Source organism: Otolemur garnettii, unplaced genomic scaffold (genome assembly GCF_000181295.1).
Source record: "Otolemur garnettii isolate 467f Iridium unplaced genomic scaffold, OtoGar3 scaffold00001, whole genome shotgun sequence".
Lineage (NCBI taxonomy): Eukaryota > Metazoa > Chordata > Mammalia > Primates > Galagidae > Otolemur > Otolemur garnettii.
The window spans coordinates 59,171,516-59,186,223 of record NW_003852396.1 but is presented as its reverse complement, the minus strand read 5'-3'; the positions used below and the strand labels follow the sequence as shown (position 1 = coordinate 59,186,223).

General features: G+C 39.5%; 1 protein-coding gene across 1 annotated transcript in view; it reads left to right on the top strand.

The window, feature by feature from the left end:
* LOC105886490 overlaps nt 1-14,708 on the top strand; it is a 188,550-nt gene that overhangs the window by 75,515 nt on the left and 98,327 nt on the right. The window contains exon 2 of the mRNA XM_012801983.2: nt 13,000-13,247. Coding sequence (XP_012657437.1) covers nt 13,030-13,247 — 218 coding nt within the window. The 5' untranslated portion in view covers nt 13,000-13,029. The remainder of the gene's footprint in view (nt 1-12,999; nt 13,248-14,708) is intronic.

Below are 14,708 nucleotides of genomic sequence, written 5' to 3'. Positions count from 1 at the left end.
GGCCAGGCGTGGTGGCTCACACCTGTTGTCCCAGCCCTGTGGGAGGCCAAGGTGGGTGGATCACCTGTGCTCAGAGGTTCGAAGACCCGCCTGAGGCCGAATGAGCCAGAGTAAGACCCCGTCTCTACAACAACAACAAGACAGCTGGACCTTGTGATCCCAGCTACATGGGGGGCAAGAGAACACTACAGGAGGAAGAAGTAAAAAAAAAAAACTTCCCCTGAAATCCCTCCCTATCAGATTTTTGCTTGCTTTTCATTGTCAAATATGGAGTTACATGGCTGCTCATGGCTATAGAGGGATCTGGGGACCAAGTCATTAGCTCCAAAACTTAGGGTTCCTTTAGTAAGGAAGAATGTGAGAATGGGTATTGGATAGGCCACAAGTAATGTCTGCCATGAGAGATTTCAACATATTTATTATCAAGTCCAGTGAAATTTTATACATATTGGGAAAGATTCATCATTACTGATACAACTCCATATGCACATGTAAAGTAGTCTTTTGGATGATTATGAATTTTTTTGGCCACTTGGCAGATCTGATTACCTCATAATTTTTACCCCATAGGGTAGCTAACAAAGAAGTCGTACTAGGACTCGGAGAAGAATCAGCTCTGCCCTCCTCTTGTTCACTTCTACTTGCACTTTGGTACAGCCATGCACTGAATAACAAATGACATTTTGGTATATGAAGATGGTCCCATAAGATTATAATAGAGATGAAACATTTCTATCACCTAGTGACTTTGTAACCATTCTAAAATCATGGCATAACACATTTGTGGTGGAGAGTTGGTGTAAACCGATCTACTGTACCACAGCCATATATTAGTATAACACACACAATGGTGTACTAAAGGAGTGAGAGATAACTTGCCAACAAATATACCAATACCAGAGTCGCTCACAAAATTTTTTCTCTCATTAATCTTAAATTTGGAAAGGACAAACATCTTTTACCATCTGCTCAACTGGAGCCCACAGAGAGAGGAAAACCAGGAATCTGACTGAGAAGTAAGATGTCTTACCACGTTGTTGGCTGGTCCAAGTTCCGATTTTCCTCACTGTGACTTAGGACAGCAGAGTGGCTTTGAGATCCTACTGACTATGTCAAACTATAGTGGTTGGGGGGCGGAAACTTATCCTTTCCCCAAATGTTTACTGAAAGATCAACTCACAATTAAGGCAGTTTAATAATAGAAAAGTTTATTTACCACTTACATGGGTCCCAGCTGGGCTTCAACCCTAACCAGGTATTATCTACAAGTTGACTTTTGGTTTCCCAAGGGACTGAGTGAAATAAGGTGAATGGTTTATGCAAATTTATTACCATTTCAAAAAGAGAAAGCATTCCCCTTACACCTCAGATAAGCAATATCCCTTTGTTGGCAAATTCAGCAACTGCTCTTTTAGAGAGCAATTGACATCAGAACATTTGAAAATTTATATCATGTGCTAGCATTTGGCCTTTGTTTATTTCAACATTGTTCCACCTAAGTATAAAACACACTGCTAGGGCCCTTTTAATTTTTTTTTTTTTTTGGTTAGATTTATAATTCAACGATAAAGGCAATTCAAGTGAGAAACTTCAGTACGTTGATTTTGTTCTTTGAGTCATTGCACTGTAATTAGCGGAGTTGAGTTTTAAATGCAGCACAAGAACATCTTTCTTGTCTGTTTGTGTCAGAAAAAAATGGCTAATGAGCACTTATCAAAAAGATGAACATTTTTTTCATTAAATTAAGTAAAATCAAAACAGATTTATAATGTACTATTATGTTTCAGCTTGGAATAAATTGAGTAAAATAGCTAATATCTTCACAGCTTCCTGAGAATTTCTTTGCATGGCAGAATCCACCTCCACCTTCCCTGTCCCCCGCTACACACACATATGCTTAGACTTTAGGAAAATGTCCTTTTGTGGTGGCTTTCTTTGTGGCATCAAGGCACATTCCTACAGGGTTTGGAATGGCTTTAATATTATTTGTAAGATCTGAGTATTTCTGAAGCAGGTGTCAACATTGATTGTGCTAATATGTTTTGTTATTTAATAATATACAACTTTAAAATAGTTTTAATTATTTTTTAAAAATGTTTATTTATTTATTTTTTGAGACAAGGTCTTGCTCTGTTGCCCAGATTAGAGAGGGGGGCATGATTGTAGCTCACTGCAGCCTCAAAGGTTTGGATTCAAGCTATCCTTTGCCTCAGTTTCCCACAAGGCTCAGACGATAGGCACATGTGACCAAGCCTGGCCAATCTTTCTTACTTTTTGTAGAGACGGGGTCTTGCTATGTTTCCTAGGCTGGTCTCAAACTCCAGGGGTCGAGTGATCTTCCCATGTCCGCTTCCCAAAGTGCTGGAATTATAGGTGAGAGACACCATGCCTGGCCTAAAATAACCTTTAAAAACAACTTCCCTCTACCTTCTTAAAGTGGTCAGTCAAAATGCCACCTGGTCCTCAGCAGGACGCAGCGTGTTCTTTTATTTTGAGATTTTTGTGTGTGTTCAAGTAGATGAACATTAGCGTATGTGTTATCAAAAGATACAAAAATGAAGGGTGATTCCTTAGGAAAGTTTGTGGTAAAAATGTAAAAAACTTTAAGAAATTTCTCAGTTTAAGTGTCAGTTAGATGGCAGGCTATTGTCAGGTCATCAAGGAGTCTTCCTTGCTCTTCCACTACAAGAAAGTCAAGTCCGTCTTTATCCCAGTGCCTACTTGTACTGTATAGTGTGGGAATATCTACAAAGCAACTAATATAACAAGGCTTTATGTGGATAAAGAATAATCCTGTCTTCCCCAGGTTTTTTGAGTTTGCATTAGAGGTTAGGGTGAAGGGACTAGAGATAAATTCTGTGTATGTTAAAAATAGAAATGGTAATTATAGACATCCTTGTCTCATTCCCAATATCCAGGTGGGGAGGGGAACTCACTCTTTTTCCATTAATGTATTTAAAGCAGATTTTAAAAACATATTTTTCATTAGTTAAGAATGTTCCCTTCTACTCCTAGTTTGTTGAGATTTTTAAAAATTATGAATGAGCATTGAATTTCGTCAAATGCTCATCTATCTTTTCCACCACTCTCCGTTCTTTTGTTATTCTTTCACTGAAGATCATCTTTCTGCCTGAAAAGCTCCCATCAGTATTTCATTTAATGTAGTTCTGCTCAGAATGAATTCTCTCAGTTTTTATTCATCAGAAAATAACCACTTTGCTTTCATTTTTGGAGGATATCGTCTCTGTGTTGGGGCCTAAACCCTTTCCCCTCTATCTCCTCTTCCACTCCTCCTAAAACAAAAGTCCTACCTCACCCCACCTCAACAGTTCCACTGTAAGGACCCAAGCCCACCAGAACCTTCCAGCAAGCTGTGGAATCTTCCCCCCCCCCCCATGCCCAGTATAAAAACAAGCCTCCATCACCCTTGGTGCAGACGCCATCTTTGTACAGGAAGGGAGGGCATCTCTGTCCCCTTTCATTAAACTTGGCCTGAACCTCTCCCAGTCTCCTTTCTGGGTACACTGCCAAAGCTTTTTCACTCTGCATAGAGAATTATTAGAATTCTACATTAGAATTACTTCTTCTAAGTACTTTAAAGGTGTCATTTTTTTGTCTTCTGTTGTTTCCATTGAACAAGTCAGCTTGTTATTGCTTTGAAAGTCTTTTTTTTTTTTGCTTCATTCGGGATTTTCCTTGTCTTTGGTTATTAGCAGTTTTGTTATGTTTGCTTTCCTTTAATTTGTCCAGCTTGAGTCCACGATGATTGTTGAATCTGTGGTTTCATGTCTTTAAGTTTGGTAAAATCCTCTGTTAGTACCTTCGTATATTGCTTCTTTCCTATTATTAATTTTCTGTCTATTCAGAACTTTAATTATACCAATTATGTTATATTTTATAGTGGGATATGTGTCTTATACTTTGTTTTAAATCCTTTCATCTCTATGCACTTCACTCTGAATATTTAGACTGACTTATCTTCCACTCAATTAATTCTCTTTTCTGGTGACTAAGGTGCTGTTTAATCTATCTAATGAATTCATACTTTTCTTGGGGGTGAAGGGAAAACTTCAACTCACAGTAAAGCAGATTAATAAGAGAAAAGCTGTACAAATTTATTTTAATGTGTATACATGGGAACCCTCAGAAACCGAAAATTCAGTTCTTATTCTGTAGAGAGGTTTTTAAAGAAAAGGGAGGTCTGGAAGTAGAAAAACAGGTTTTGAGAGGCAAAGAGCGAGAGAAGATACCCAGAAAAAGTAAGGTCTAAGAGAACAGAACTCTTCTCAAGGAGACCCCCAGGATACAAGTGTGAGGTCCTTCCTATGGTGACTCAGCTATTTGTAACTTCCTGGGACTTGGAAACTTCTGCTTCTGTAAAAGCCTATGGTTCTATAACAGTTGGAGTCTGCTTCTCCAGCTTGATTCAAACTGACCAGAGAGAAAAGAACCTGTGGGCTGGAACTTTTTGACTGGGTATAAAAAGGAGAAGACTGAGCCAGTCAGGAAGCATGGCCATTTTGAATTCTTCTGTGTCTGGTTCCACTGGCTGGAATAAAGCCCTTCCTCTTTTAATCACCATGTTTGGGTGTTCATTCTCTCCATTGGGCCTCACCATTCCACAACAAGAGGAAGAGGCTTGAGTAGGTAGCAAAGGTGGTCTTATTAAATAAATGTAGGTGACCTCAGAATAGATGGTAAATGTTTCCCTTGCAGTCTTAAAGGTATCATACTCTCAGTTAATCTTTTCTAAATTGGAGAGGGGTAGACATGGTTGCATTCTCTACAGACGTAAATCCTCCTCCCCAACAAAAGATAACTTGGTGAGATTTACGGCAGCCATCTAAAAATAAGTCAGAGAAATATATTTTGTGGTAAAATATATATTTTTTTGAGACAGAGTCAGTCTCATTATGTTGCTCTTTGTAGAGTACTATGGCATCACAGCTCACAGCAACCTCAAACTCTTGGGCCTAAGGGATTCTCTTAAGAGAATCTAAGAGACTGTCCCAAGTAGTTGGGACAACAGGCGCCCACCACAACGCCTGGCTATTTTTTGGTTGCAGTTGTTATTGTTGTTTAACTGGCCCGGGCTGAGTTTAAACCTGCCAGCCTCAGTGCATGTGGCCAGCACTGTAACCACTGTGCCATGGGCGCTGAGCCAATTTTATGGTAAAATATTTCCAATGTCCCTCCTTACAGTGATTGTATTTAATAGATCTCAGTACATGGGTAAAATTTTCAACAATTTCTATGCTTTTTTGCGTTTTTTAAAATAATTTCAAACTTACAAAAAAACTTGTAGGAATGGTAGAAACAATTACTGTAACAGTGTCGTCACTGCTCCTCCCCTAGCTATGGAAGTGTAAAATTGAGAATGGGGAATATGTAACAGAGGGATGGCCTGAAAAAAATGCAAAAAAATGTTTTCTGTGTCTTTTAAACCGCCTTCACTCTTTTTAGAAGCTGAGGCCTACATCCCTTCCTTGGTCTGGTCAGGAGGGCCAGGGGATATCTTTTGTTCTTTGTGCCACAGGAAATGGTTCAGCTGAAGTGTAAGAGATGGGAGATGGAGACCGAGGGCCTGGCTGGCAAAAGCTCAGGGCCTCCCAAGTGGATGAAGGTCATGGCTTTGTCTTTGACAGAGATGTGATGGTTAGAATCATTAACTATAGTTGAATGACAACAGGTACCTCCTTTTAAAAGTTCTGCGTTTCTGTTTATGTTCAGGAAATTTGATATTTTGAGATGAATAGTCTGCCATGTTTCCTCCTTTGCCAGCAAAGTAATAAATTTAACTTTCCTTCTCCTCAAACCACTTGTTCTTAATGTGGCCTAGAGAGCAAGTGCCAAGCTTTTAGTAACATTAATGTATACCTTCTACCTAGATTCACCAATATTTTACATTTTCCCTATGGGGAAGAAGGAAAACTTCCCTTCACCCAGAGGTTTCCCCAAAAGATCAATTCACAATAAGGCAGATTAATAAGAGAAAGAGATAAACAAATTTATTTATGTGTGCACAGGGAGAATCATAGAGTCATTACCCAATATCCCCGTGGGCTCTAAGAGTTTATACAGTCTCATTTTAGAGGGATGGGAATATTGGTAGTTCTGTTGAGTGGCAATAAATGGTTCCTTGAGAGGATGAACAAATACTTGGGAAAATGAATGGATGGAGGAAACAGACTGACCTGTAAATGATTCTCTTTGGAAATTAACTTAATCTGAGAGACAGATCTTATCTTTAAAATGGGTTAGTTCACATCTGGTTGCATTCTCAATCTTCTTTCCTGAAACATTTTGAGATAACAAGGAGGAGAAGGAAGGTCATTTGTTCTTTTTGATGGGTTTTATTTTATGAAAATAGAGGCTTGTTGATGTCTAAGGGCCTTTAATTCAAAATACACTTTATATCAAAGAGTCATATTTTGGGGTAAGATTTCCTGAGCTCCTTCATCCTCCCCTCCCTGCACATGTATTCCATCCTTGTCTCAACATATCTTTCTGAACTATTTGAAAATATTTTGTAGATATCATGCCTCTCTCCTAAATTCTTCAGTTTGTATTTACTAAAAAGAAATTTTTCTTATACAACCACAGAACAATTATCAAAATTATGAAGTTTGACATCAATACTAAAGGGGAGTAAATGTAAATTTTTTGTCAACCCTCCTAAGTTAGTAGTTGCAACAAACTCCTGCAACAAAAGACAGATTAACAAAAGAAGAAACTATAAAATTTATTCACTGAAATGTTGCAGGAAGATGAGACCCAGTGGGGAGAAAGAGCGTCCAAACACCATGTTTAAAAGAGGAAGGGCTTTATTCCAGCCAGTGGAGCCATGGCACAGAAGAATTCAAAATGGCCACACTTCCTGACTGGCTCAGTCTTCTTCTTTGTATCCCCAGTCAAAAAGTTCCGGTTCACGAGTAACTTTCTCGTTGGTCAGTTTGAATCAAGCTGAAGAAGCTGGCTCTGACTCTTACAGAAGCATGGGCTTTTACAGACACATAAGTTTCCAGGTCCCAGGAAGTTAAGTCTACAAATTCCTAAGAGCTGAGTCACCATGAGGAGGACCTCACAGGTATATCCTTGGGGTTCTCTTAAGAGGACCTCTGTTCTCTTAGACCTTACTCTTTCCGGGTATCCTCTCTCAAATACACTGCATACCATGAGAGAAAAGTGGAGGCTTAGAAAATGGAAGGCTACCCACTGAGTTACTCAAAAATGGTGGTTTATATAAGGCTTTCAGTGGCACGCAATACATTTTAGGGAGGTAACAGGACAAAGAGGAAAGTAGCCCCAGGCTGCCAAAGGCAGGAAACCTGAGGGAAGAAATAAAGTTTGCTGCCAGAGTCTTCTGACACTGTCTCTGACCTAACACGTGCTATCTGCGATCAAGGAGAGTTTATTTCCTATCTTTAGGTAAGGAAGGAGGAGGAAGGGAGAAGGTAAAAAGACCTTTTGTCTTTGTACATCTCTGACCAGCTTTTAGCCAGAGAGAAGGCAGAGAGCTCCTCTGAGTCTTAATTATCTTTAGCTCAACAATCCTTCATATTTTATGGAGAAAGCATTCTGATTTCCTTAATGTTATTGAAAGCTCAGCACTTGTCCCCAAGTCAGCATCAGAAGAATGAGGACCTGTAGTTTGGGTAGAAGGAAAGAGATTTATTAATTTTCTGTCAAATGAGGAAAATGACAGACTCCAATCTCCAAGTATCATTTCCTAATCATAAGCAGAAACACAGAGCTTTTAACAGGAGGGTTTTCAGTTCTAGGCTATTGTTTAACTACAGTTTATGATTGTGATAGTCCCATTTCTGGTGAAGATGATTCCATGACCTCTGTCTGCCTAGTTCACTGAGCCAAAATCTCCAGCAGCACCAAGTACAAAGGATACTCCCCTGTCCCTCCCGACTGCTGGCCTAAGGCAGGTTTTAGTCTTCCAGAAGGAGTGGTGGAGGTTTTAAAGGGACAGAAAACATTTTTTTTTTTGGCATTGTTTTCAGGCCATTCCCCCTGTTACATATTCCCCACTGTCAATTTTAGGCTTCCATATCTATGAGAGGAGGCATGACTACACTGTTACATTAACACAATACTATTATATGATCCATAGTCTAAGTTCAAATTTTATTAATTATTTCAATGATGTCCCCCCCCTTATAGCTACATATTTTTCCCCTATCCATTATGTCCAGTATGTAATCCGGGATCAGGCATTGCATTAATTGTCATATCTGATTAGCCCTTAATTGGAACAACTCTTCAGTCTTTGTGTCTTTCATGATCTCGCCATTTTTAAAGAGCATAGAACAGGGAATACTGCGTCATAGAATATTTCTCAATTTTCATTTGTCTGATGGTTCATCATGATTAGATAGATTAAGAAGATGCTTTTTTGGCAGGAAAAACATAAAGGTGGTGTTGTGTCCTCCTCAGTCCATCGTATTGGGAGGCACATAATGTTTGTATGATTCGTGATTGGTGATATTAATTTTGATAACTTGGATAAGGAAGTGTCTGCTCGTGTGCTCTACCATAAAGTTACTATTGTTCACTTGTAATGAGTAAGTAATTTGTGGGTAGATACTTTGAGACCATTTAAATATTCTGTTCCTCATCAAACTTTTACCCATTATAATTTAATATCCATTGATGATTCTTAACTAAATCAATTATTATTCTGATGTTTGCATGATAATGATTTTCTAAATTCATTATCCTTTTACCTCTATTACTTGGCATATTGACATAAAGAATAACCTATCTTTCACCTCTACTTATTAATTTAGTAAGATACAGGAATTCTTTTTTATTTAAAGGGGTTATAATCCATTGATATTATTATTATTATTATTATTTGCAGTTTTTGGCCAGGGTTGAGTTTGAACCTGCCACTTCTGGCATATGGGGTTGGTGCCCTACTCCTTTGAGCCACAGGTGCCACCTGATATCACTTTTAAGTTTGAGGCTTAAATGTTCCAAATGTGTAGTCTTTGGGAGCCCGCTTTCAGTGTGCTTATGTGAACTTCTGGCATGCTGCATCATTCTTTGAGAATTTCTTTATTTTCTGGTACAATAAGTTGTTCTAGAATCATCTTTTTCTTTCTCTGTCCCAATGTTGGAGTCAGCTTGAAGGAGTCCTAATTCCTTTTTTGGTGAAGAGTGATATTTAGAGATTAAAATCTAGGCATTGAATGTGCTCATTTTGCTACTGGAGTGCCATTGTGTCCGGGCTCCATAGGGCTAGGAAATCTCTGTGTCTGTCTCTAATATGTGAATTCCTATTAATACAGCCAACTCCACTCTAACACTGGAAGGATCATTTTAGTTTTTCTCCTTCCTATCTTTATAGGTCCTTTCTCCAGGGAAGAAGTGTCACACTATCCTCCTTGTGTGTACTCATTGGGTCAGGTTTAGATTCACAAATAGCAGATTGGGAATTGCTGAACTTACCACTAATAAAGAAAATTCCTACTGAATTCAAGACCAGCCTGAGCTACAGTGAGACCCTGTCTCTAAAAATAGCCAGGTGTTGTGGCGGGTGCCTGTGGTCCCAGCTACTTAGGAGGCTGAAGAAAGAGGATCACTTGAGCCCAGGAGTTTGAGGTTGCCTTGAGCTATGACACCACAGCACTCTACTGAGGGCAACAAAGTGAGACTGTCTCATAAAAATAATAATAAAATAAAATAAATAAAAATATAGCTGCTAACCAATGTTATTTGTTAACTGATCTTTTTTGTCTTTTGACTGAGGGTATATAGTCAAAAATAGTAATTTTTTCCCTTTGCTATGATTATGTTATTCATTTGAAATACATGTAGGTTAACTTATTTCTATTTATAGTCCATTTAGGTTCCCCCATCATTATTGTTTTAATATCATCATCAACATTATCATCATTGTCATTGTGTGTGAGTATATGTAACATTAACATGGTTCCCACCCCCCAAATCATACAAATAGATATATTTAGGGGACTGTTAAGCTTCTTTCCTTAGCCTGTCTACCTTGTAAATTAATGCAGCCTCCTTAGTTTTTGGTATAATCTTCCTGTTTTCTTTTGGTAAACAGAAATATATACATTTATACGATTTCCTTTTCTTTGTTACACAAAAGTAGCATACTATCTATGCTTTTTTGCACTTTAATTTTTTTGATTGGCAACAAATGTCTCCTGGAAATCTCTGCATATCTCATCTTCTTTAGTTTTTACTTACAGCTGCTTAGTATTCTCTTGTGTGACTGTGCCATTGTTTATTTAACCAATCTCCTGTGTATGTTTTTCCTCAGTATTTTTTCATCAGAACCTGTGATGTACCTTTGTCCATAGGTGTTTTGTTAAGGGTATATCTCCAAGGTAAACTCCTAGAGTTGGGGCCAAACTTCTGTATTGTTTTGCTAGGATTTTGTCAGATTTCCCTCTTTCACGCTGGGGAAATTGCTACCAACAGCGTTTGACAGTCTCTTACCTCATGGCCCTATCAAGAGCATGTGCTGTCGAGTTTTGTAATTTTTACCAATCTCACAATTGAAAAATGGTATCTCAGCAGAGTTATGATCTGTGTTTCTCTTATTATGACTGATGTTGTCCATCTTTTTATGTATTTAAAGAGCATATGAATATCTTTCTTTGTGAATTGTCTGCTCATCACTTGGGCTTAATTTCTTGTATTGGAATCTTGATCTCTCCCCCTCAATTTTAGAGCTCCTCATGTATTGGGAATGGATGTTAACCCTTTGGATGTATGTTAATCATGGTTATTTTAAAGTCTAAGTTTGCCAGGGAGCGGGAGGGGCGAGGGTAGGGGAGGATGGGTGGAGGGAGGGTAATTGGAGGGACCACACCTATGGTCCATCCTACAAGGGTACATGTGAATCTTTCTAAATGTAGAATATAAATATCTTAACACAATAACTAAGAAAATGCCATGAAGGCTATGTTAACCAGTTTGGTGAAAATATTTCAAATTGTATATAAAACCAGCATACTGTACCCCCTGACTGCCTCAGTGTACACAGCTATGATTTAATTAAAAAAAAAAAGTCTAAGTTTGGATCTGTGTGACTGGTTTTTATTGCCTTTCTTTAAAAAAAAATTCTTTTGGGGTTTGATCAATTTCCTGGTAGGCCTTATCGTTTTGATTGAATACCAGACTTTGTTTATAAGATGTTGTGAGGCTCTGGAGACAATATTTTCCTCTGGTGATATCAATAATTTAGTGCTTTACTGGCAGACAGGTGGGATGGGCAGATAATCTTGCTCAGGGCTGGTCAATGTAAGGTTTGTTTACTCTAAAGGAGTAGCCCCGGCTGAAAGTCTAGGGTTTTTGCCCTTCCTCCGCAGCAGTCCCGAAAGCTAATTTTTGTATCCTCAGCACTACGGAGCTCCTATTTTCTTAGACATTTAGCCTCCTAGCAGGTGCTTTCTGTCAGTTTCCTCTGTCCTGTTCACAGCAGGTGCAGTTTCGGAGTCAAGAAATGCGTCAAGGGGAAATTGGATGATCAATTTCCGCTTCTCTGCAGCTCCACTCTTCTCCGGGATGTTGGCCTTTGCATTTCTGTCTCCTTTCCCAGAACAGCAAAAGCACCACAAGCTGGAGGTTGCTGCTATGTCTTCAGCCTTTATTCCCCACACAGAGAAATGGCAGATGCCCTCACGAGAAAGAGCAGAGGCAAAGGCTCCGCTGTCCCCACGGTTGCAGCTTGTAGAGTCCTGCTGCCCTGATTATTCCTGATACCTTCCAACAGCTCCTCTTTTCCATTTTTCTCTAGCTGTTATAGTTGTTCTCAGAGGGGTGGGTTATTTTGATACTCGTGATTCCATCATAGCTAGTAGCAGCAGTCATTTTTCCACTTAGCACATTTTATTAAATCTGTATGGAAATGAGAAAACACAGTCAAATGGGCGAAGCGTTTTAAAATTGACATGAAAATTGGCTTGCTCACGTGCTGGTGGGGAGGGGATAAATTGGTACCCCCTTTCTGGAGGGCATTCATTTATAGCAAAAGACTTAACATTTCATCTCCCCTTTGATCCAGATATTCTGCCTCTAGGAATTTAGGTTAAAACGTAATCATGAATGCGTGGGAAGATGTATTTGTGAAAATTTCCATCCCCTGACCCAAACTAGAATCGGAACCCTAAATGGGCAACAGTGGGGGATTTGATACATTGTGGTGCTTCATTGCAGTGGAATATGATGGAGTTCACAGTTGCAAATGATGTTGAAGACTATTTAAACATTTTAATGATCCGTCACGAAGTGCAAGAGATTATAAAACAACTACCACAATCCCATTTAAAAATGTGTCCACAGATATATAAGGCTAGAATAATGGCACATGGAAATGTTAAGAGTGGGTATTGTTCACTTCTTGGATGGTTTTCCTGTGTCTATGCATATTTAAAAATTTTTCTATAGGGAATGAATTTTGTTCTAAAATACTAATGTACTTAAAAAAAATCCTTTATAACTGGTAGGCCCAGTTGATAATGTTTTCTGGCAAACACCTGATTTTATACCGATTGCCTGGGCTCTATTTTAATACCCTTAGCAAAGTAGACTTCATCAGAAACAGTACTCTCCTTGAAAATGCTTTGTGGAATAAAAGACCTCCGCACAAACATACTTTAAATCCCCACTAGTCAAATTAAACAAAGGCGTTCCCCTGTTTCTGGTGAGGAGTCCTTTAAAAAAGCAAATTAGTTCATGAAAAAGACCTGGATTATAAGGGAAGACTTATTTCCTAGAAAAAAATATGTGCAATTTCTGGGCAGCACCTGTGGCTCAAGGAGTAGGATGCCGGCCCCATATGCCGAGGGTATGCGGGTTCAAACCCAGCCCTGGTCAAAAAACTGCAGAGAGAGAAAAAAAAAAGTATAATTTCCTTTTGCAACCAGGGGCCAGAAGTGAATGCAGTTGGCTTTGTAAAACTCAAATTGTGATTTCTGAAGAAAATTCTTATCTATTGTTACATTTTTCTTGAAGGTACTCTCTTCAAAGCCGCAGTCCCCAAGGATGACCTCTGGGGTTGTGAGGTGGTTTCCTAGGAATGCGCGTTCCCTGGCAACATCATCAAAGAACCGGAGACCTGAAGATTGTCGTTGGCACCATGAGGCCTATGGTTATTTCTTGCCCATCCAGACGAGGTGGCAGGACAATGACCAGTACGGCCACGTGAACAATGCAGTGTACTACAGCTACTTTGACACTGTTATCAACCACTATCTCATCAGGTAGGCTTGGGGTCTGCAGCCCCACATCCTCACTTTGGCCTCAGGTGGGAGTCCCCCTAGAGCATTCTGGGAGGAGATACCCAGCATCCCCCCATTTTCCTGTGCTAGTGGGCCTCTTCTGTTGAGCCAGAGGAGGACAGGAGGAGTGACATATGAGTGAGAAATGCGTCGCTCTGTTGCTCCTGCCGTCTCAGGTGTTCATATGTCTTGGTCCTTTGCACTAAATTGCCAGCAAATGTGTAGGCTTTGATTCTCAAATAAGCACCGACACGACACACCACAAACCATTCAGACCCTGTGCAACTCGAGCAGACATTAACATCAACCCTCAAGGCTTTTTCATGAGGAAAGCAGCTGCTTCCTCCACAGAGGGACACGGGGGAGGAGAGAGTGAAGATGTAAAGATGTTTATTTTATCCTCAGAGTGCTGTGGTGACACGATTGTCATCTGATGGGTACGTTTGTGAGATTGCTTAGCGTATATTTGGTCAATATAATTCTCTCTATAAAAGAATCTGACATATAGCGATCTGTGTAAATCCTAGTTCTACCTTGCATTAGCTGTGCGGTTGAAATCAAATTGTTTAACCTTATAGAGTCCTCTGTAAAAATAACTCATATACTGAGAGCTTTCTCTTTCACTATGATGCATTTTACACAGATGTTCTTATTAATTCCAAGATAATTCTATGAGATAGAAGCAGAGATTGTCAGTTCACTGCCTGAACTTTTGTGCCTGTCCCCTTTACCTGCTTGGCAACTGCAAGCACCAGCATTTCTTTGCTAAAGGACTTTCTCTGGCCACCAAAGCCCATCTTGTAGGCAGGCTACAACTGCCGAGAATTACTGTCCCAGCAAGCAGTCTTCACAGACTGTTGTGAGGTGTGGACACCCCAGCTTCCTCTCCTCTAATGTGAGATAATTCTGAGGTGCACACTTCACATGCGCCCCCACCTTTCCCTAGTGGAATTAAGTTCCAGTTACCCAGTTACTTTTTTTTGAGATAAAATTATAACATATGATTCAGTATTTTAACCCTTTTGAAGTATACAATGCAGGGGTTTTTAATATAGTCACAATGTTGAACCACTATCGCCACTAATTCTAGAACATTTCTGTCACCTCCAAAATGAAACAAGGTGCCTGTTAGCAGTCACTTTCAATTCCCCTTTCTTCCCTTCCTCTGCCAACCACTGATCTAATTTCTATCTCTGTGGATCTAACTATTCTGGACATTTCATGTAAATGAAATCTACAACAGGTAGTCTCCTGTGTCTGGCCTCGTCCACTTAGCATGATGTGGTCAGGGCTCATCATGGGGTAGAGTCGGCAGCATGTTGTGGCCTGTGTAAAATATAGGAATGAGTGAATGAAGTAGTGATACATCCTTCCCATGTGCTCAGTGCCCATCCTTCCCAGTAGGAATAAATGAAGTAGTGATACATCCTTCCCATGTGCTCA